Source organism: Poecilia reticulata, linkage group LG12 (assembly GCF_000633615.1).
Source record: "Poecilia reticulata strain Guanapo linkage group LG12, Guppy_female_1.0+MT, whole genome shotgun sequence".
NCBI lineage: Eukaryota > Metazoa > Chordata > Actinopteri > Cyprinodontiformes > Poeciliidae > Poecilia > Poecilia reticulata.
In genome coordinates this window covers 16,425,615-16,445,724 of record NC_024342.1, presented here as the reverse complement: position 1 = coordinate 16,445,724, position 20,110 = coordinate 16,425,615, and the positions used below count along the sequence as shown (strand labels likewise).

Genomic DNA, 20,110 nt, shown 5'->3' with positions numbered 1-20,110 from the left:
GGTGGCAGTGTGGATAAGTACCCAAAGAGTTTTTGTGTGTCTGGTGGCAGTGTGGATAAGTACCCAGGGCGCCATGAGAGAAGGGCCTACCTTCTACCCGACCTCAAAAATATGGAGCATTCAGGACAATTTATGAAAAATACAAGAAAAAGTGTGGTCAGAACAGATCTTCCAAATGGGCAATGTGTCATGTTTGGGGATGAATGTTGAGAAAGAGGACAGAAATATGAAAAAAATTTTAAAAACTTAATTTGCTTTATATTGTTGAGTTTAGAAAAAATACATAATTAAGTCAAGTGTAAATGACTTAAAACAGATAAGATTACGTGATTTAATATCAAACAGTGAGAAAAATGGTTATGTTCTATATTTGAACATTCAAAATAGAAATCTGGTTTCATTTGTACTTATCTCTTATTACAGATTCATCACAACTCACCATGCGACTTGTGATAGCATTACTTTTGCAGTTTCAGTTGACGTCTCAGTTTTTGCAAGCCTTTGCATCCATTAGATCTGGGCTGGTCATGGCTCCAAATCAACAGTGTGACACCTATATGACATAATCATTGGTAAAATAGACTTGATTATCCTAAAATAGTCTCTCAGAGAGACTACAGCAAAGGAGGTAAGATTTTTCTTGCTCCAGTCCAGTCTGTGGGATTGAGATATGATCCTTATTTTAAAGGATGTTTAAAATAAGTTTGCTGCGACTTTTAGACAAGGTTCCCCTTACAGAGTCCATTTCTAACTCAAATTTATTACACATCTCTGCAGCAACTGAACAACTTTGTACCAATAAGATTTTAGCTCTGGAAACACCAAAATAGACTATTTCAAAGCACAACATAGGAGTATATCATATTGCTGTCAAAGTTGAACCTGTATTCTTTGAATGTGAGAAAATCTGTAACCTTCTGGCAACATTTATGGAACATCCCCGGACGTTATACACCATATAGCTGGTTTGGACCATAACCCGGCATGGACTAAGGGAGTAAACACAAGCACTCAAAAAAATATAACTTACTAGATTCCCTCAATTTTTACTGGTTATTTGCATTTCTAGTCAAAGAGTAAAACCAGCTCTCAATCTAAGACTTTATAACTATCACTACTCCCCAGGGTTATTTACATAGTTTTATACAATTCAATGAATTCAATAAAACAATTATTTCTACACTGTTTTCTTTTTTTTTTTTACTTCTAAGTTATTTTGCATAAATTCAATATGCATGCATACCTTGTACATTTCTTTCTTTAAATTATCCTACTCAGTTGAGCATTTCTTTTAATCTGAATATGGTATTTTGGATTATTGTCCAGCATTATTTTTCTTATGTTTTAAACATTACTTTATGTTTTTTTTTTTGTTGTTCTTATTTTGTTTTTCACTTTGGTGAATGCATGTTTATTTAGTTCTGTCGTGCAGAAACATTGTTAAATTAAATCCCAATAACAGGGAAAAGGGGATTAATGAAGCATATATTTCTTTTTTTGTTTAAAACATCGGCCAATTATGCCAGTGTATGGGTGTGTGAGAGCGTGGATTTACGGTGCCTCTGTGGCTTTAAAGGGGTGGTGGTTCGTAGAGAGATAGCACATAGGTTTAATTTAGTCGCTGGGAACATATCTGAGCCCAGAGCAGAGCCTCTCTCCTCTTCCACTCGTGTCGCCTTTAACAGCTTTCCAGACGTTTCCCAGAAAGCTGCTCTCACCGAGTCCGGAGTGATGGGAGGTTCGGCCCCCGCCGCGCATCATCATCATCTTCTTCTTCTTCATCATCATCACCATTCCTTTTTTCACGCAGACAGGATCTGATCAGCATAATCACCATGTTTTCTCTTGTGACAGAGGCCGAGACGCGACAGAAACTGCTTCGCAATGTGAAGAAGGAGGTTTGTGACATAGCAAAAAAAAAAAAAAAAAAAAAAATTTACGGTATTATTAGGGTACTTCTTTCTTGCTCGTCTGTGTTCGTGTTTACCGGAGCTTTAAGCAATGAGTGTGTATGTGTGTGTGTGTGTACGTCGCTCAGCGGGTCTGGCAACCCCACAGGCCTGTTTATGATAAACCTGGTAGGTTTTTTTCCCCCCCTTTGTAAATAGATGTGGATGTTATGATCCCAAATAAAATCGCCCCTGCCCGTTTCCTGGTGAAGGCTGGATTGGCGTAAGATGTTGATGATGACGATGGTGGTGATGGTAATGATGACGATAATACAAGTGATGATTGTAAATCGTGCACTTAAAAGAAACCATGCACCGATTTGTCTCTTTTATTGCAAGATCTGCATTTAAACAAGAAGATAATAGTCCATAAGAACACAAGAACCATGTCAATGCTCCAAGCTTACAGCCGTGACCTTGCCATCTGCTTAATTTTAGATGTTCCAAACAGCTGCACTATTCAGGCAGCTTGTTTGTTTTTGGACAAAAAGCCGTGGAACAAGGGAGCCCACACTGCATTCAGACTGATCGGTGACTCTTTGCCTCCCTAAGAAAATACAAAAATACAAATGTGGGTTTTGTCCATGCCTTACAGAATCTGGTACCTGCAGACTTGTTTCTTTGCGTTCATGCTCGCCCTCACCTGTGACTCACCGCTTCTTAAAAAAAACACACAAAAAAACAATCCATGACTCTTGTATATGATTCTGCAGCTGGGAGGGGCTGAGCTTCAATACATATATTTGTACAGGTTAATTAAGACACAGAAGCAGCAGTCTTATTTATTTATTTTTGTTTATTATGCCTAAATTAGAGGCAAACAAACCCTAAGCTGTACTTATTATGTGCATTAATGAACTGAACCACAGTTTTGTTGGATCCCTTTCTTGCAACATGGTATTTGCTGCTGAATATATAATGGCATGTAGTTTTGCAATTAGAGGTCCAATCATGACACATAAACATGTAATACATTATAATTTACATTCAAGCCATATATACTTTTTATTTTTCATGCTATAGGGACAATCACAACTTACTCTGACTTGGAAATGCAGCAATTAGCTTCCATTGGGTGGTATAACGTTTAATGGTTGAAATGCAGATTCAGACTTTGACATATTCTTCTATTTTCTAAGTAAAAACTGTCTTAATCCAGTAATTAAAAGTTTTAAATACCAAAAAAAAGGGCAAAAATTGACCTTGCAAAAGTTCTCATATCATTTACCTCCTTTCTCCACATTTTGTCCCTCTACTTTAGTGCTTTATTGGAAAATGCATGCAATAAACCAAAACAAAGAAATGTATGATTGTTAATCAAAAGGAAAAGGATACATAGCTTTCCAAGTCTTTCCACCAGAAGCAATCCGTAAGAAGTAGAAGTAAATAAAGTAAATAAATGAAAGAATTACAGCAGGGTCCACTTGTTTATAATAAAACATGCTTGCCTTAAGTCTATAGCTGAATTGAGCATGGAGAGATTTTATGCATTGAAACTATCATGCACACAAAAACACACTTGATGTCACAAGCAACCTCAAATGCCTTAAAATGACAGAGGATTTCGCTGACATAGTGCAGTTATTTCAGTCTGGATAAAGCAAAACATATCTTTTGCACTTTGCCCTGGGAAGCCTGCACATTTTGACAGATGGGAAATGAACCAAGGAGTCTTATAAAATCCAGTTTTCATGGAAATTCCATTTAGGAAAACCTCAGAAAATATTTTTTTGTACTCTGATGATAATTCTTAGCTTGCACAAGCTAAGAATTGGAATTTTATTTTCCAGGAATTTTATTTTCCCATAAAATTCCAGTCCATTTTATGGGAAAATGGACAGGAAGAACAGAATTTTGTGGGGGGTTTTCTTTCCGTTGTAACAGATTGAAATGTTTGTGGTGTTATTAGATAATGCGGGAGACATGCATCTCACATGTGGTGGGCAGACCACCAGAAAATATATCTTGCAGAGCTGCAGAAAAGCTGAATTGCTTGACTTATCCTTTTGAAGGAAAACACCAAATGTTGATATAAGAGATTTAAAACTGGCAATCAGAGATATTCTCAGAAGATAAGGATACTGTTTCCATTTTACCATCACCTCCTGTTGTGTTTGCTGATATAGCTGTCTCTCGTATTCATTCCAGAATCTTTGGCACAATTTACAGTGCTATGAAGAACTGCTTCTATCCTTTCAAATTTGTTCCTGTTTTAACCATCACTCTTACATTTTTCAGATCATCAAATAAATCTAAATGCAAAACAAAAATAATGCAAGCAAAATACAAAAGGTAGTACTCTGAGGTACAAAAACAAGTCTGCCTCTGATTAGCACAACAACATAAAATCTGAAGGTTTTTTAGGGTGCTGGAGTGACCTAGTCAAAGTGTGGATATAAATCAGATCAGAATACTTTAGTGAGACCTAAAAAACTCACTCATACTTAAAAACACTCATGTATGACTGAATTAAAGAAATTCTGCAAAGAAAAGTGCACAAAGCATCCTACCTGGGATGTAAAATCATATTATATTTACTAAAGGTATCTTTGTTAACACTTTTAGGTGTAACAAAAGCTGTGCTTTTCTCTTCTTTAGGTGAAGCAAATAATGGAGGAAGCAGTAACGAGGAAATTTGTGCATGCAGACAGCAGCCACATTATCTCCTTCTGTGGTAAACATCTCTCTGCTGCTTATTTTTATTACCTTGCAACCTGCAGTGACAGCTACTCCTTTTGTATGGCAACACTCAAGATAAATAGAATAAAAATATATGGCTTGGAAAAATAAGTAGGCAACTTTTGACCTGCATTTTAAAACCATGGACTTTAAATGACAGTATTTTCTACAACACTACAGATGTGTTAGGCAATCTTTAGGAGGTTGCCCACAACCTCCTAAAGGTCACGCGCAATTTGTTTAGGCAACACAAGTCTGTATAGTTTGTTTTCTATCATTATGTCCATCCATATTTACTAGGATGGGTGGGTGGATAGACAGCTGCAGTGTATATTAAAGCAGACTGACACCCATCAAAGATGTTGATGCTAACCAGGAGTGAGACATATGTGATTCACCTTTCTCATATCCTAGCAACCATAGACAACCCAGATTTCAGTGTATTTTTCCTCGTCCAAGCTGCACTTTTCCTTCCCATGTGCTTTTTAATGAAAAAAAAAAACAAACAAAAAAAAACGCAATGGGAATGAAAATACTTCAGACTTTCAGAAACATAAACCTTATTGTTCATGAAAAAACAAATGTGCGTAATTAAATAAACTGGAATATTCGTACTGATCAAAGCTGTGCGTGTGATTGTGTTTTTATAGCTGTTGTAGAGGCCTGCGTGCTGCATGGACTGAAGCGTCGAATTGCAGGCCTGCTGTGCAGTAATAAGGTCGCTGCACTCTTTATGAAGGTGGGAAAGAGCTTTTCTCCTGCTGAGGAGCTCTGTCGCAAGGTCCAGGAGCTGGAGCAGATTATTGAAAACAGGTGAAACGACTTCAGCCTGCCTTTATTTCTATTTACTTGTTGGTACTCTTTTAGATAGATTTGATACAACCTTACCATGAACTGAAAAGTGACGTCAATATGCTTTTTTTCATTGTTTGATTTTGAGCATTTATCTTATTTATACAACAATTTGGCGTATGTTTCATCATGCAGACACTGGGAGTTGGTGAATTAAAAAAATAAGACGGAGTTGTTTAAATCATTGGAACTGAGGTCCTTGATAAAGTGGGGGGAAAACTAACTGCAAATCATTGTGAACACAGTATTTCCCAGATTAAACATGGTGGTAGCAGCATCATGTTGTGAGAATGGATTTCTTCAGTGGGAACGGGTGGATAGAGCTAAATATATAAAATATATGAAAAATGCTTTAAGAAAAGCTGAGGCTGCAGAAGAATTGAGAATGGTGTGGAGCTTCAACAATTAGCCACACACTTCACAAATCTGGGCTTTGAAAACTTGAAAATTTCACACCACACTTTTCAGATTTTTATTCGTAAGAGTCTTACAGAGTCGTTTCTTTACACTTCCCTACAACACATTACTCTGTGTTGGCCAATCACTTACAATTCAAGTAAAACACATTAAAATATGAGGTAATAACATAATAACATTTGAAAAAGTTCAAGGAATAAAAATACAAATGCAAGAAAAACATTTTTGGGGAAGATATTCATGTCTATATACATATACTTCTAAAGATAACTATTTTTGAGGTTACATTGTCCCTTCCCCCCTGTACATAGATTTTATCATTGTGTTTCTTTTTCTGCTCTTTAGCAAGCAAAACATTTCGTCTCTTAGTAACGACCGCAGTCGGCAGTCAAAGTTGCCCAACCTCCCTCCTCAGGCTCTGAAACACCTGTGGATTCGAACAGCTTTGATGGAGAAGCTCCTGGACAAGATTGTTCTGTACTTGGTGGAAAACAGCAGGTATTACATGTTAAATATTGCATTTGTAGTTGAGAGTATTGCTCTTTGTATACCAATATTTGCTTAGGTTTCTTTTAGTGTTTTGTTTCTATTTTATATGTATCCAAACTTTCTATTTGACGTTTTATTCAAAATTTCACTTGATTTTCAATATAGTGTACCTCAGCATATGTTTTTTAAAAAAAATTATGTGCCTATATTATGTATTGTAAAAGCTTTTTAAATTTTTTTTTTACCAAAACTGTAAAACATTCTGCATGTGCAAATTTGTTTTCACATTTTGCCTTAGTGCATTTTATGATAAAGAAGCCATGCTGATGGATCCTGTGGATGGACCAATCCTTGCATCTCTACTGGGTACTTTCCCTCATTGTGCCAGTTTTTAGCTTAGCAAATAAATATTAAGAAATATTTAAAACAACTAACTTAATTTTTCTAGTTGGGCCCTGTGCACTGGAGTACACCAAAGTTAAGACGGCGGACCATTTCTGGACAGATCCATCTGCTGATGAGCTTGTACAGCGGCATCGAATCCACAGCAGCCACTGTCGGCAGGATTCTCCCTCCAGAAGGCCCGCCTTGGTATGAAGTTCAGAAAGCTTATTCTTCCCATTAACGTCACCACTATTTCAGTAGGTTCACACTTTATGATTTCTCCTTGAACTTCCAGATCCAGAAGAGACAGTCCAGTGGTAGCATGGATGATCGACCTCTCACATGGGTGAGAGAGTATGTGGAGTCCCTCCACCAAAACTCGCGAGCCACTCTTCTGTTTGGGAAGAACAACGTTCTGGTGCAGCCGGTGAGTGTCTTAAATCAGTGCAACAGCACCTACATAGCTGGGCAATCACACTCTGATGAGAAATGTTGCTTATGCTTGCAGAGAGACGGCATGGAGGCCATTCCAGGATACCTTTCTCTTCATCAAACTGCAGATCTCATGACTCTGAAGTGGACTCCCAATCAGTTGATGAATGGCAATGTTGGGGAGCTTGATTCTGAAAAGAGGTCAGAACAGTATGACAGTATGGTATTACAGAAACGTTTTTTTTTAAATAATACCGTTGACTGGTTTCGCCTTTGTATTTCAGTGTTTTCTGGGATTATGCGATGACAATTCGTTTGGAGGAGATCGTGTATCTTCACTGTCACCAACAAAGTATGCTAATTCCCCTTTAGTTTTTGTCCTCCCCTCCAAATTTCAGCTATTTATCTATATGTTGGTGATTTCCTCAGTAAACAGTGGTGGTACTGTAGTTTTGGTGAGTCAAGATGGAATCCAACGACCTCCACTACATTTTCCCAAAGGGGGTCATCTGCTCCAGTTTCTCACCTGTCTAGAGACCGGCCTGCTACCTCACGGACAGCTGGACCCTCCACTCTGGAATCAGAGAGGAAAGGTTAGCACAATGTAACCTAACCAACTTTTAATGTATTTTTCTCTGAAGAACCCAGATATTCTTAGAAAACTTAGTTCAGATTAGTTTATTTACTTAGCAACAGTTCATATAAAATGTGACTATCAAGTGATGTTCAGTTCAGATCGACATTCAATTAGATTGATTTAAGCTGTTCCAGTACAATCCAACCATATTGGTCATACGGGTCAGGCAAATAGCATCAAGTTTTTAACTTGGCAGTTATGTGTGCATGCGGTGACAGCAGAAACAAACGTATCCGTTTTAACAGGATAAAAGAGAATAATGGGCATAGTTAACAGTAGCAACAACTCAATCAATACCTTCACCAACAAAAGAAGCACAATAAATGTCAGCAGGACTGAGACAAGCTGACTTTCTGTGAGAGAGGAAACAGAGAAACTACACTCAAGATTATACAAAATGAACACCACTAAGTCCTGTCAACGTCTGAGTCTGAGGTACTTCCGGTGAAACCGAAAACCAAACAGCAGTAAAGGTTCACTGTTTCAGTGGCTCTATAAAACATTTAGACAAGAAACAAACAGCTAATCACAGGAACACTCATCTAGCAGTACTTTCTTTAGGACAGTAAGACGAGAGAGTACACAGAGTTATTAGAACCTATAAAAATAGCTCTGCTTTTGGTGAGGAAAGCGGCATATCCAAATACACCAGTAGATTTTGAAGATCCGACATTTTTGGAGTCTGACTTTTTTTTATCCTTGAATAATTTTTGTGTCTGTCCATGACAACATAGTGTGTGGTTTAGATAGAAGTTTCCAGACTTCTAATACCTACAGCTAATGAGTGAAATATCTTTATTTTAAGAAACAAAACATTGAGTCTACAAAATTATTTGTTCTTTGGTATTTTCTAATAGAAATAGCAACAAAAACAGCATAAAAATAATTGCATAGCATCCAGAAGTGCTTGAAGATGTAATTAAGAATTGATTTCTTGTTAAGGTGTTAATTCCTTGAGTTTAAGAGCCTTTTTGTGTCTGAGTGATTCCTGAGCAGACATTTGAAAAGGTTGATTTACTGGACTGACAGTCAGAAGAAAAGAGCAGTCAACATTCACAGAAAAATTTCAAATGACTTTTACAAAACCTGGACAAATGTTGAGGCGAAGGTCGGGTTCAACTAAATCAATTATACAGACATCAGGGAACTATACATGTTCCACGTATATTTTCAAATGAGTTAGGTTTTTACTCTGTCTTTTCTACAGGGAAAGGTTTTCCCCAAACTGCGTAGGAGAAGTCCCCACAGCTCTTGTGATTCCGTATCAGATAAGGAAGAGGATGAAGCCACTGATTATGTGTTTCGGATCCTCTTCCCAGGCAATCAGATGGAGTTCAGTAAGTGTCTTTAATCTTCTTAATCTGCCTCCTAGTGATGACCCAATAACACATCATTAGAGATTACGGCTGAGATTACTTGGCTCTTTTAATTTGATCTCAGTTTAGTTAAATGATTTTCCCCAGGCACACATATTTCTAATTAAGTTCATTCTAATTTGAAAGTGCTGCAGTTGTCTGTTTATTGTCTGTATTAATTCCCCATTATAGTCCTCTTTACAGCATGGTACCTTTGCACAGCCAAAAAGTTATTTATCTGCCTCATCTCCATTGTTATGCTCTGCTCTGATTTGTGTCCCTCTTCTTTTTTCAAATCTTCTCCTAGCAGTTTGAAGACATTAACTTTATATCCAAATTCTGTTTGTGTTTCCCCTTCTGCGAGCTTGTTTTTGATGCTGATTAACACCGAGAGGAAATGATAAATGCTCCTGTACTGTGCAGTGCCTCCTGAGATGATGGATCAGGGCGTTACTATGTGGCAGCCAACGCCTAGAAAATCCTCCTGCTCCTCCTGCTCACAGAACGGCTCGTCTGACGGCTCTTTACCTAACGGCTGCAATCATGAAAGGTGAATACGCTCAAAAGACTGCCTACAATTAATATTCAAATCGTTTCACTTGACTACACTTTCAATTTTTACAACCCTGCCAGGGCTCCTATAAAGCTCCTTTGCGACACAATGAAATACCAAATAATCTCTCGAGCTTTCTATGGATGTGAGTATTAAAAACCAGTCCTGCAGATTTAAGGGAGAGCAATAATTTATAATAATTTTTTTTGTCTCTAGGGCTCGCATACTGTCGCCATTTATCCACAGTCCGGACGCACCTTTCTGCTTTGGTGAACATCACTATAGTTGATCCAGGTATACCGTGTCATGCTAGAGGTGGTCTCTCTGTGGAGGTTTGGGAACGTTTTCTAAAGGACAGCTCTGTAAGGTTCCCATACGCTCAACTGCAATAATGTTTATTATTTGTACTGCAAGGCAATTCATGAAAAAACAATGTCTTTTGTTAGGCTTTTGAGGAAAAGGAGATACACAGGCTTGTGTATTTTGGTGGCGTGGCATCATCACTTCGCAAGGAGGTTTGGCCCTTTCTGCTGGGACATTATCAGTTCACTATGACTGAGAAAGCCAGACTGGAGGTATTTCATTTATCCTTCGGATATGAAAGGACACATGTACATATTGGGGTTGTTTTATTATCTGCTTTCACTGACTATCTGCGGCTCAGATTGATGATCGAATGCGAGCCTTGTATGAACAGACAATGAAGGAGTGGCAGGGCTGTGAGGTCATAGTCCGTCAGAGAGAGAGGGAGAAGCACGCCGAGGCCCTCGCGCGATGTTCCTCAGGAGCCAGCGTAGAACGGGGGCCCATACAGCGGGACTCCACCATCAGCACAGATGTAAGTTTGACCTATGCACATTTAATAAAATGCCACAATAGGGAAAAAAAAAACAAACTTGAAAGATTATTTACACCACAATGCAGAAATAATTATTTTTTTCTTGTATGTAATTCTTCCACTCTAGTCATCTCTGAGTAGCAGCTCAGACCAACAAAACGCCCACTCACACAGTGATTCAAGCAGCAGCGCTCAGGTACATTTTCTGTTGGTTTCAACTCAATTGCTAACCATCAATTAATAAACAAATTTGGCACAATATTTTTTTTAAGTCTCTAAAATGTTGTAGTTAAACTTAAATCAAAATATATCTTCTGTCAACTACTTCCTAAAAGTAGCTGAAGTGAGATATTTAAATAAAACACATAGCATTTTACTTAAATTGTTCAGTGTCAGGAGTAATTGACATCAGACCATCTCACTTTTGGATCTAGAATGATTTTCTTTTCTGCTACTTTCATTTTTGGCTTCAAGGTGTTTGAATCAGTTGAGGCCGAACCCATGGCTGAAGGAGAAGAAGTGCCGCCAATTAGCCTTGTGAAGACCGCAGAAGGTTCACAGCCTTCCACCAGTGAATCCGCCATCCTTGCTGTTCCAAATGAACAACCAGTTCCTGATAGTGCTACTGTACCTGAGTTAACAGGAGAACCTGCAGCCAAAGCATCTGAAACTGTCAGTGAAGAAACTGTCGCAGTATCAGACCCAGCAATCAGTGAATCTGCTGGACAAGATGTCAGACTCCCAGATCTTGAGGAAGAAGCTGTGATCCAGAAGAATGAGGTAAAAAGTGAAGATGCTGCAGAGACAGGAATAAATAATTCCAAAGAGACATCTGCAGCTGAGAGTAAAGAGCCCGCGACTCATGAAGTTGTAAAAGAAGTAGACATGAATACGAACGTGAAGTCAGCTCCAGAAAACACAAATGTCCTGAAGCTGGAAACCGAAGTGCACAACGAATATTTCCAAGCACCTCCACTCGGAGAAACTTTGACTCTTCAAGCAAACAAGAGCAAAAATCTGGAAGGGGAAAGCTCTTGTCCAGAAACATTAAGAGAAAAAGATGATTCCCAAAGTGACAAAAACCAACAGGATTCTAAAAAACCTGAAAATACAGAAGCAACCGTTTGCGACTTTGCTGAAACCAAAAAAGCCACAGAGATGCAACTTGAGAAACCTGGTTCAAACTCTCCAGTCAGACAAGTACTAAATGCCCTGCAGACCGCCTCAAGAGGCAGCTTTTCATTATCGTCTCACTCTCGGCAGTCCCCAGACGCAGTGGATTCAGACGATTCTCCTTCTGCCTTGGAAATGGAGGATATTCCTGCAGGGATAACATGTGTGACTTCAGAAGACGTTAAGCCCAGGCCTTTGATAGGGCTTGCTGCTCCTCCCATCTCCCTGGCCCAAAGGGACAAAATGGCCTCAGAGAGGCTTGCCCAAGATCATCATCTGGACACGGCATGCAACACCAGTCCTGAGTGTACTGACCTGGGTCTTTCTGAGGAAGAGGCTGAGATGGACAATGTGCTTACTGAACCAGAATCTGCAGAGACTGGAGGTGTGACCAAATATGAAGAATCCTCAGAGGAACAGACCTATTCTGTAAGCATTGCACAGTGTAAAGACATTCTTTACCTTTGTTTCAAACATATACTAACAACTTTGATGTCATTATTTTGTTTAGCAAGAAACACTCGACATGTACTTGATCAACTTGCATCGCATTGACAAAGATGTCAGACGTTGCGACAGAACATACTGGTACTTTACTGCTGAGAATCTGGAGAGGTTGCGTAACATCATGTGCAGGTAAACTTGTTGCACTGCTAAATAAACAACTTGTTTTCTTTATTGTAACAATGCTTCTTCGTAAATAAATATCAGTAAAATAGTTACTTTATTTTATACTTCAATTTTTCTATTGAGTGGGGCTGCACAGTGGCGCAGTTGGTAGAGCTGTTGCCTTGCAGCAAGAAGGTTCTGGGTTCGATTCCCGGCCTGGGGTCCTTCTGCATGGAGTTTGCATGTTCTCCCTGTGCATGTGTGGGTTTTCTCCGGGTACTCCGGTTTCCTCCCACAGTCCAAAAACATGACTGTTAGGTTAATTGGCCTCACCAAATTGCCCCTAAGTGTGTGTGTGCATGGTTGTGTGTCCTGTGTGTCTCTGTGTTGCCCTGTGACAGACTGGCAGCCTGTCCAGGGTGTACCCTGCCTCTTGCCTGAAACGATAGCTGGAGATAGGCACCAGCAACCCTCCTGACCCCACCAAGGGACAAGGGTGCAAGAAAATGGATGGATGGATGGAATTTTTCTATTGAATTATAAAGAAATTTGTGGATTGGGCACCAGACTTGAGTTTGTAGGTTAAGCCAAAGAAAACCTTATGCTTCCCAGTGTGGCTTCAGTGCAACCACACTGGCAAACTTGCAACCAGTGCTGGTTTAAGAAGAGAATGCCATCCCACAGCAGTGTGTGACCACGCTACTCACCAGCATAAGTACGAGGTGTCAGACTGTACTGGTTTTGTACGGTACTTCCATGCACAACTTGGGCCCCTATTTGTTAGATGAATAAATTGTTTGACTGCCATTATGTCTTATTCATTGAAACCTCTACAAAGAAACTTTTCCTATTAGCAAAGAGGATAAGTCAAGTTATTCAAAACTCTCATGTTCATCCTCCGCTGTTCAACCCTCGTATGCATGACCCTAAAAATTGTGGCACTAAAGAAAAGGAAACAGGCTGTCCAAAGGTTTAAGATTTATTGCTAAGAAGATTGCTACAACAAAGAAATAATAAACCAAATGCAATTTGACTTACTATTTGTTCTAAATATACCTATCAAGTTGTGCTTAACTCCCAAGGGCGAAGCTAATGAAACATTAAAAATGTGGTTACCATTGCAGTTACGTGTGGCAGCATCTGGAGACGGGATATGTGCAGGGCATGTGTGATTTACTGGCTCCCCTTCTGGTTATTCTGGATGATGGTCAGTAAAATGTAAAGTGCAAATTAGTGCGCATGGAGGAAACACGTCGGTTGAGTGTGTCCATGTCTGTGTTGGGGAATGTTCACAGAGGTAATGGCGTTCAGCTGCTTCACCGAACTGATGAAGAGGATGAACCAGAATTTTCCACATGGAGGTGCCATGGATACTCACTTTGCCAATATGCGATCACTCATACAGGTTTGTTTCCTTTCTTTTTCAAGTAAGTAATTTTTGTGTGTGAAATGAATTAGATACTGATTAAATTCACTGAAACTTTCAGTTAAGTAGAAGAATCCCAGTGTACACGCTTCTCCAGAGCTGGAAAATAACAATATATAAGGTCTGACACACACTGATTGATTCTCTGGTTCTCCATGGACAGATACTGGACTCTGAACTGTTTGAGCTGATGCAGCAGAATGGAGACTACACTCACTTCTACTTCTGTTACCGTTGGTTCCTTCTTGACTTTAAAAGAGGTGGGAAGGAAAATATTAGAATTGTCCATGCTGGATCATCCAACCTTATCAAGAAAGTATGATTATCAGGGACTGTGTTATTGTTTTTCCAAACAGAAATGGTGTATGATGATGTGTTTGCTGTGTGGGAAACGATCTGGGCAGCCAAGCACACATCTTCTGAGCACTTTGTGCTTTTCATCGCTCTTGCCCTAGTGGAGATGTACAGAGACATCATTCTGGAAAATAACATGGACTTCACAGACATCATCAAGTTTTTCAACGGTAAGATGATGAAGGATGAATACTGAAGCCCTCCATGTTTTGGCTCATTTCCAATCAGGAACTCCGAATTTCGCAACGTTTTCGCATTTTCTGATCATTTTCATGTTGGAGCACCATGTTATGTCCACGTTTCAATCATCTTGCTGTTGATTTGAAACTTAAAGATTTTAAAGTATTCTCCGTATTACTCAATCTACCTTTTGCATTGTGAAAAGTAGATGGATCTACAGGCATAAAAACAGGCCGACAGCAATATACTGCCAGACTAATATAGCCCATTTTCTAGACATAGTGAGAAATTGTGTTACTTTTGCAGTGTATTTAGATAGCTGCTTCAAGCAAATCTTAAAACTGATGCGTAAAGTAACAAATAAATTGCATGGTCTCTGTTTGAAAGGTTTTTTTAAAAAAAAAATTTGATATAACTATGCTGACAAAAATGAAGACTAAAATAATTGACATGTTGTATTTTGCCAGCCAGTCTAACTTCTGCCCTCTATTCTCAGAAATGGCGGAGCGGCATGACGTCCCGAAGGTCTTGATGAAAGCCAGAGAACTTGTCCACCAAGTGCAGACTCTCATAGAAAACAAGTAACACTAACAAGTAACACTAAATGATGCTGCATCCCATGACCCCATGATTGGTGTACAACATTGTTTCAAAGATCCTGGCACATGACGACGTAAAGCATTGGGTTGGAGGTCATTAAAGCTGCTCATTATTCAAACTGTGGTTGTAAAACAACCTCTCACCAGTTGCTCCTCTTTATATTCAGGAGACACAAGCATTGCCAGTAAATTTATTTTTGAAGTGTTATTGTTCACCCAGTGAATGTGCCCCTGTAGATGTTGCTTCAGGATGTTATTTAGCCTTAAACTTTGAAGTTTGTTTTCAGGGATACAGCAACCAAATTCATCACTCTCTTTAAAATATGTTATTCCACCTGACACCACGAGCGTTTTCTCAGAATTGAATTGTAGCTGCCATTGTTAGTCATCTTGTGGAAAACATTATTGTTTATTTGATATTGTGTCACATGAGCAAATGATTGGGTCCAAATTGCATGTAGACATCCTTGCTCTGCTTTCGGACATTGAACACTTAACCTTCTGTCTTGTGCCTCTGATGTGCTCAAGCCTTGAAAACATGCAGACCCCAACTCGGTGCAGCCCAGCATGAATGCACATATTTTGGTTATAGACACGGTTCAAACATTTCCGCTGGTAGCTTCAGCCTTTATTCTTCCTCCCTCCTTCTCCGACATCCCCTGAGCATCGATTTAGAGATGATTCAGCTCGCTTGAGTTTGTACTTTGACTCAGATGTCAGTTTTTATTTCTGTGCAGGCCAGTGCTTCTCAGAAATCCACCTGTTCACCTACAGACATTTATTGCATTCGCTCTTTCTATAAACTTACATAAGAAGCAGCGCTCCGTTTATGCTGCTGTCGGGGATGAAAACATCAGCTGACGACGCTCATTAAATCCAACAAGTGCGGCACCAACAGATTCTGCTTCAGTGCACAATCAGGCGAGTGACGTGAGGATAACTCAGAGGTGAAAAACACGACCGTGCCTCTGCGACACGTTAAACTCCCGTCTTTTGCTTGTACCTCGACAGATTTATTTTTATCCTACCATCATGGTCAAATTAGCCGTCAGGATCTCTTCTCTTCATCTATACCATAACAATATTGCGTTCTTGTTTTCTGAAACACAAGTTTACATGCTCACCACTGAGGCTTTATGTATGAAGAGTAATCCTGATTTTTAAGACTTTATACCCAAAGTATGCATTTCACCATGACTCAAGTTGTTTATTCTAAAACTTGGTTTAATCTTAGTGAAAACATTCAATGATATTTTGAGTTGCTACTGATTGATAAATGCTCATACATGTAGTAGAAAAAGCACAATAAAAAAGTTTTCTTTAACATTTCTTCTCATATGTCAGCTTTCAGAGATGAAAAACCGTAATATTTAATAGAAGTGCATGTCCTTGAGTGCATTATTCCTGGAGATTTTGATCCCAACATATGGACACCTTTTTTTTGAGGGGGAGGATAACCTTAATAACTTGAAAATATCTAAAGATAAACATAACATCTTGAAAAAGATTGGTTTTGTCAGATAAAAATGCCGTTTGTGCTACATCACAATTGCAAAAATATCCAATACACACTTGTGTTGGTTCATTGATGTGGCTTCAGTTCCAGTGTTTTGGTATCACCGCTAACGTGTCCCCATACGAACTAAAAACTGCCTGAATATCGCTTCTTGTGTGTTGCCATTTGTGATCAGAAGATATAAAATGTGTTGAAGCAGATTAATTGTACAAATACTTAGTTGGTACATATTTAATAAATGCAGTATGATGTCTGTATATCAGTTAAGTCTAAATAATGATGAAAACATAAAGCATATTCATGGAAATATATTTATTTTTTTCCGTCTTCTGAAATGGTCCCAAGTATAATTAATTTATTGTGTATTAAAAATATTCTATTTTGCATCTGATGTTCCTTGTGTGCATTTTATGGGAGGGGGGGTAGGGGGGGGACCTGCCAATTAAATGAAAAATAATATATGTGAAGGTTATGTCTCCGCCTTTAGCGTGAGACATAACCAGCTTAGTTGAAATAAAATATCAGTCAAGAGTTCATAAACACAAACATCAATTAAAGCAAAGCAAGGTTTAAATATCCGAGATTTACCCATTTGCATAATTTCAGTTAAAAGCATTTTTTCTTCCCAGAGAAATGACAGTGGCTCCAAAGGATCCCACTGCGTAACTGTCTCTGGAATATAAAAGTTTTTTTACAGCAATTTATGCATATCATGGCAGAAAAAAGTGTGCAACCTAAATTAGTTTTTTTTTAACTGTAGAGGACAAATATGACATATGTGCAAAAATTTTTTAATTTATTTACCATGGTCTCACCTTTTTGTTTCAAAAACTGGCAAGAAGACAATTTGTGAAGACTTTTGAGAGTCACTGTTCTGGATTTGTTTTAATCAATTTGTACTCCTAAATGCAACAGACCAAAAAACTGTAGATAGAAACCAAATAAAATTACAAATCCTATCCTGGAAAATTATTTTATTCCAATTCCATGTTTTGTGGAATTGATTTGCCTTTTCAAGGATGAAACTGTCCCAATAAGAGTTTATATTTTATTGGTAAAGAACAAATTATACTCAACCTACAGGTCACTTTAATCAATTGTTCACACATCAAAAGAAAAAGAAAAAAAAACAGGCTTCCAGACAACAGCTAAAAGGCTCACAAATGATTAACATCGTTGAGAGGGAAAAAAAAAATAAAAATCCCTAAAAATAAAAATTTAAAGTGGGAAAATGAATTTGATCAATTTAACAACACAAAATCACACCTGAAGTTTCTGATGAGGTTTTAGTGAACAGCCAAGAAATTAAGTATCAAAGTAGAAATCAGAATGTCATCTTAAGAATTGCCAACCCTGTTTTGAAATGGCTAAAACTAAAAACAGAAAAAAAAAATTCTTAAAAGGCTGCAGAGAGAGTAGGCTGTGGTGGGTTTTCTGGCCATGGAATGCATTTATACCAAAATAGGGATGAGGATGTCTGAAATAAAACAGACATGAAATGGTTAAAATGCAAAGATTTGAAATATTTCCTCCAGATGTTGCGTAAATACCGAGGCCTCTATCTGTAATGACGTGGAGGTGGGCTATGGTGAGGTGGGGGGTGCCTCCTCGGAGGCGGACTGTGCCTCAACATGGGATGGCGTGGAGGTGACGGGTAACGAGGGGGAGATCCTCTGTTAAAATACGGAGGAGAATAGCGGCCTCGGGATCTGGAACGAGAACGTGAACGACCCCAGTTGGCAGCGCCACCGCCACCACCACCGCCTCTCTCCTCATAAACTCGGATATACGAGGTCTCACCCTGCAAAAAAAACAAAAAAAAAAAAGTTCAATAAATTACAAATGTGAACAAGAGTGTCTGTTTTCACCATCACTGATGCCACATACCTGATGCGAACGAAACTCTGTCCGGTCAAGTCGGCGTAGCGCGTATTCCATATCCTCCCTACGGAGAAACTCCACTACGCCCTCGCCGTCTCTCTGTACATCTGCGAAACAAACATCTCCTGCTTCTCGCATGTGATCCTTCAGATCCTGCCAGCTTCCAGTAGACGGTAATCCTTTTGGAGGGGAGGGCAAATATGATGAAAAACATTTAAGAAATGAATGCAACAGCAATAAATTTGGTTTGGTTGACCAAAAGTGTCGTTTGAATGACATTTAAAAAAATCACGTTCATGAAGTTCTTTATGAAACAAAAATGCAAACTTTGATTAACTCACTTGAAATTTTAGCTTATGTACTGATTCAGGAGATGAACTGGAGCTTCTTTAATCATTTACAGTTTCACCTTGGAGAAGTTACTTATTGATAAGTGTAATGCCAACTCCTGAGCTGCAGTTGCTTAAAACGCAGACCGACTTCAAATGTGGCAAGAACGTTTTAAAATGTAACTACCTACTTTTCTATCGAGTCTCTTTCAGACCAGATGTAAAATTTTGTCTTAACATAATTAAAAATACTTGGAGCTAAACGTTTCGGCAGCTATAAAATGTACGACTACCTTAGCATGCCTATATTTAAATTGTTGTCATATTAAAAATACTAAGGAAGTACAAATCATATGAAATCTCTGTCTTTCTGGAGCAGTAATAAATACCATAGGCAGCCTAGTTACAAACAGTGCACTGCAAAAGCAAACTTGCTCACATCTTCTCATACAAAAACCACAATCAATGTATCTTACAGAGATTTTGTAATATTGACCGGCACAAATAGTGTTGGTCTTTTACTATTGGATAGTTGATGCTTCGCCATGGCAACTAGTTATTTTTACCACTGGGAGCAGTTGATTAGCATCCCAAAAAGTTTAAATAACACTTGTACTATGTGAAAAATAGAAATATAAAAGCTTTCAGATTTGTACTTGAAAGATGTTTAAAAGAAGCATGCATTTTCCCCAGTCACAATTGTGCGTTAGTATCACAAAATTCTAGTAAAATACATGGAAGTCTGTGGTTGTAACATGACCAAATATGCAATATTGCAAGGCACTGTGTGTTATGTTAACATTTTGTGAATGTGGAAAACAACAGATAAAAGATACACAATGATAAAATTACACCTACCAGTCACTACAGCGGGAGTTTAGGATAATTCAGGAAACATGATCAGTTTTTGTTTAGTTTCAGTTTTCATGATCTGAGAAGCAGACTTCATCTCATCCACTCAGTCCCCTTGACTTCCAGTCCACCAAGAGAAAACATATCTGCCTATGACTCAAGACATCCTTTACTATTTCCCTTGTCCTCCAGTCCGCCATAAGAGAGAGATTGTATTATTTTTCAACAACTTTTGAGATCCATTTTCCTCTAGTCCTCCATGAGTGAGAGATTTCATCATGCGTCTACACTTTTTGGCATCCTTTTCCCTCTAGTTTGCCATGAGCGAGAAAAATGTCTATAACACTTGGGATCCATCTACTATGCCCTTGTCCTCCAGTCCACGGTGAGAGAAAGAGAGTGAAACATTTGTCAAATCTTTGGCATCCATCTACAGAACCCTGGTCCTCCTCTCCACAAAGAAAGAATTATTTGCCTACAATGGTTGGGGTCCATCTACAAGGCCCTGGTCTTCCTGTCCGCCATGATAGAGAGAAATATGTCTACAATCCTTGGATCCATCTACTAGGCCCTTGTTTTCCTGTCCGCCATGATAGAGAGAAATAT

At 38.7% G+C, this 20,110-nt stretch overlaps 2 protein-coding genes across 10 annotated transcripts in view; one reads left to right on the top strand and one right to left on the bottom strand.

Moving 5' to 3' along the window:
- Nucleotides 1-1,589: 1,589 nt before the first annotated feature.
- On the top strand, nucleotides 1,590-16,833 carry sgsm1b (small G protein signaling modulator 1b). 2 transcript variants are annotated; one of them, XM_008424225.2, is made up of 25 exons: nucleotides 1,590-1,738; nucleotides 1,855-1,898; nucleotides 4,548-4,623; nucleotides 5,279-5,441; nucleotides 6,243-6,395; nucleotides 6,685-6,752; nucleotides 6,835-6,977; nucleotides 7,066-7,197; nucleotides 7,279-7,403; nucleotides 7,487-7,554; nucleotides 7,632-7,795; nucleotides 9,047-9,176; nucleotides 9,618-9,744; nucleotides 9,828-9,892; nucleotides 9,964-10,109; nucleotides 10,194-10,322; nucleotides 10,412-10,585; nucleotides 10,713-10,781; nucleotides 11,060-12,187; nucleotides 12,270-12,394; nucleotides 13,492-13,574; nucleotides 13,663-13,772; nucleotides 13,957-14,053; nucleotides 14,150-14,317; nucleotides 14,824-16,833. In XM_008424225.2, the coding sequence occupies exons 1-25, from the start codon at nucleotides 1,732-1,734 to the stop codon at nucleotides 14,910-14,912; spliced, it is 3,783 nt and encodes a 1,260-aa protein (XP_008422447.1). In that variant the 5' UTR covers nucleotides 1,590-1,731; the 3' UTR covers nucleotides 14,913-16,833. The 2 variants fall into 2 exon arrangements, with proteins under 2 accessions (XP_008422447.1, XP_008422446.1); XM_008424224.2 differs by having other exon boundaries at nucleotides 1,590-1,898.
- Nucleotides 16,834-17,476: 643 nt separating this feature from the next.
- The window catches only part of srsf9 (serine and arginine rich splicing factor 9), a 6,272-nt gene continuing 3,638 nt past the window's right edge, over nucleotides 17,477-20,110 (bottom strand). For 7 of the 8 annotated variants that reach the window (XM_017307868.1, XM_008424222.1, XM_008424219.2 and 4 more), the window contains exons 4-5: nucleotides 18,330-18,502; nucleotides 17,477-18,243 (exon numbers count right to left, since the gene is read on the bottom strand). In XM_017307868.1, coding sequence (XP_017163357.1) covers nucleotides 18,001-18,243; nucleotides 18,330-18,502 — 416 coding nt within the window. In that variant the 3' untranslated portion in view covers nucleotides 17,477-18,000. The remainder of the gene's footprint in view (nucleotides 18,244-18,329; nucleotides 18,503-20,110) is intronic. The other variant, XM_008424220.2, reaches the window with a different exon arrangement.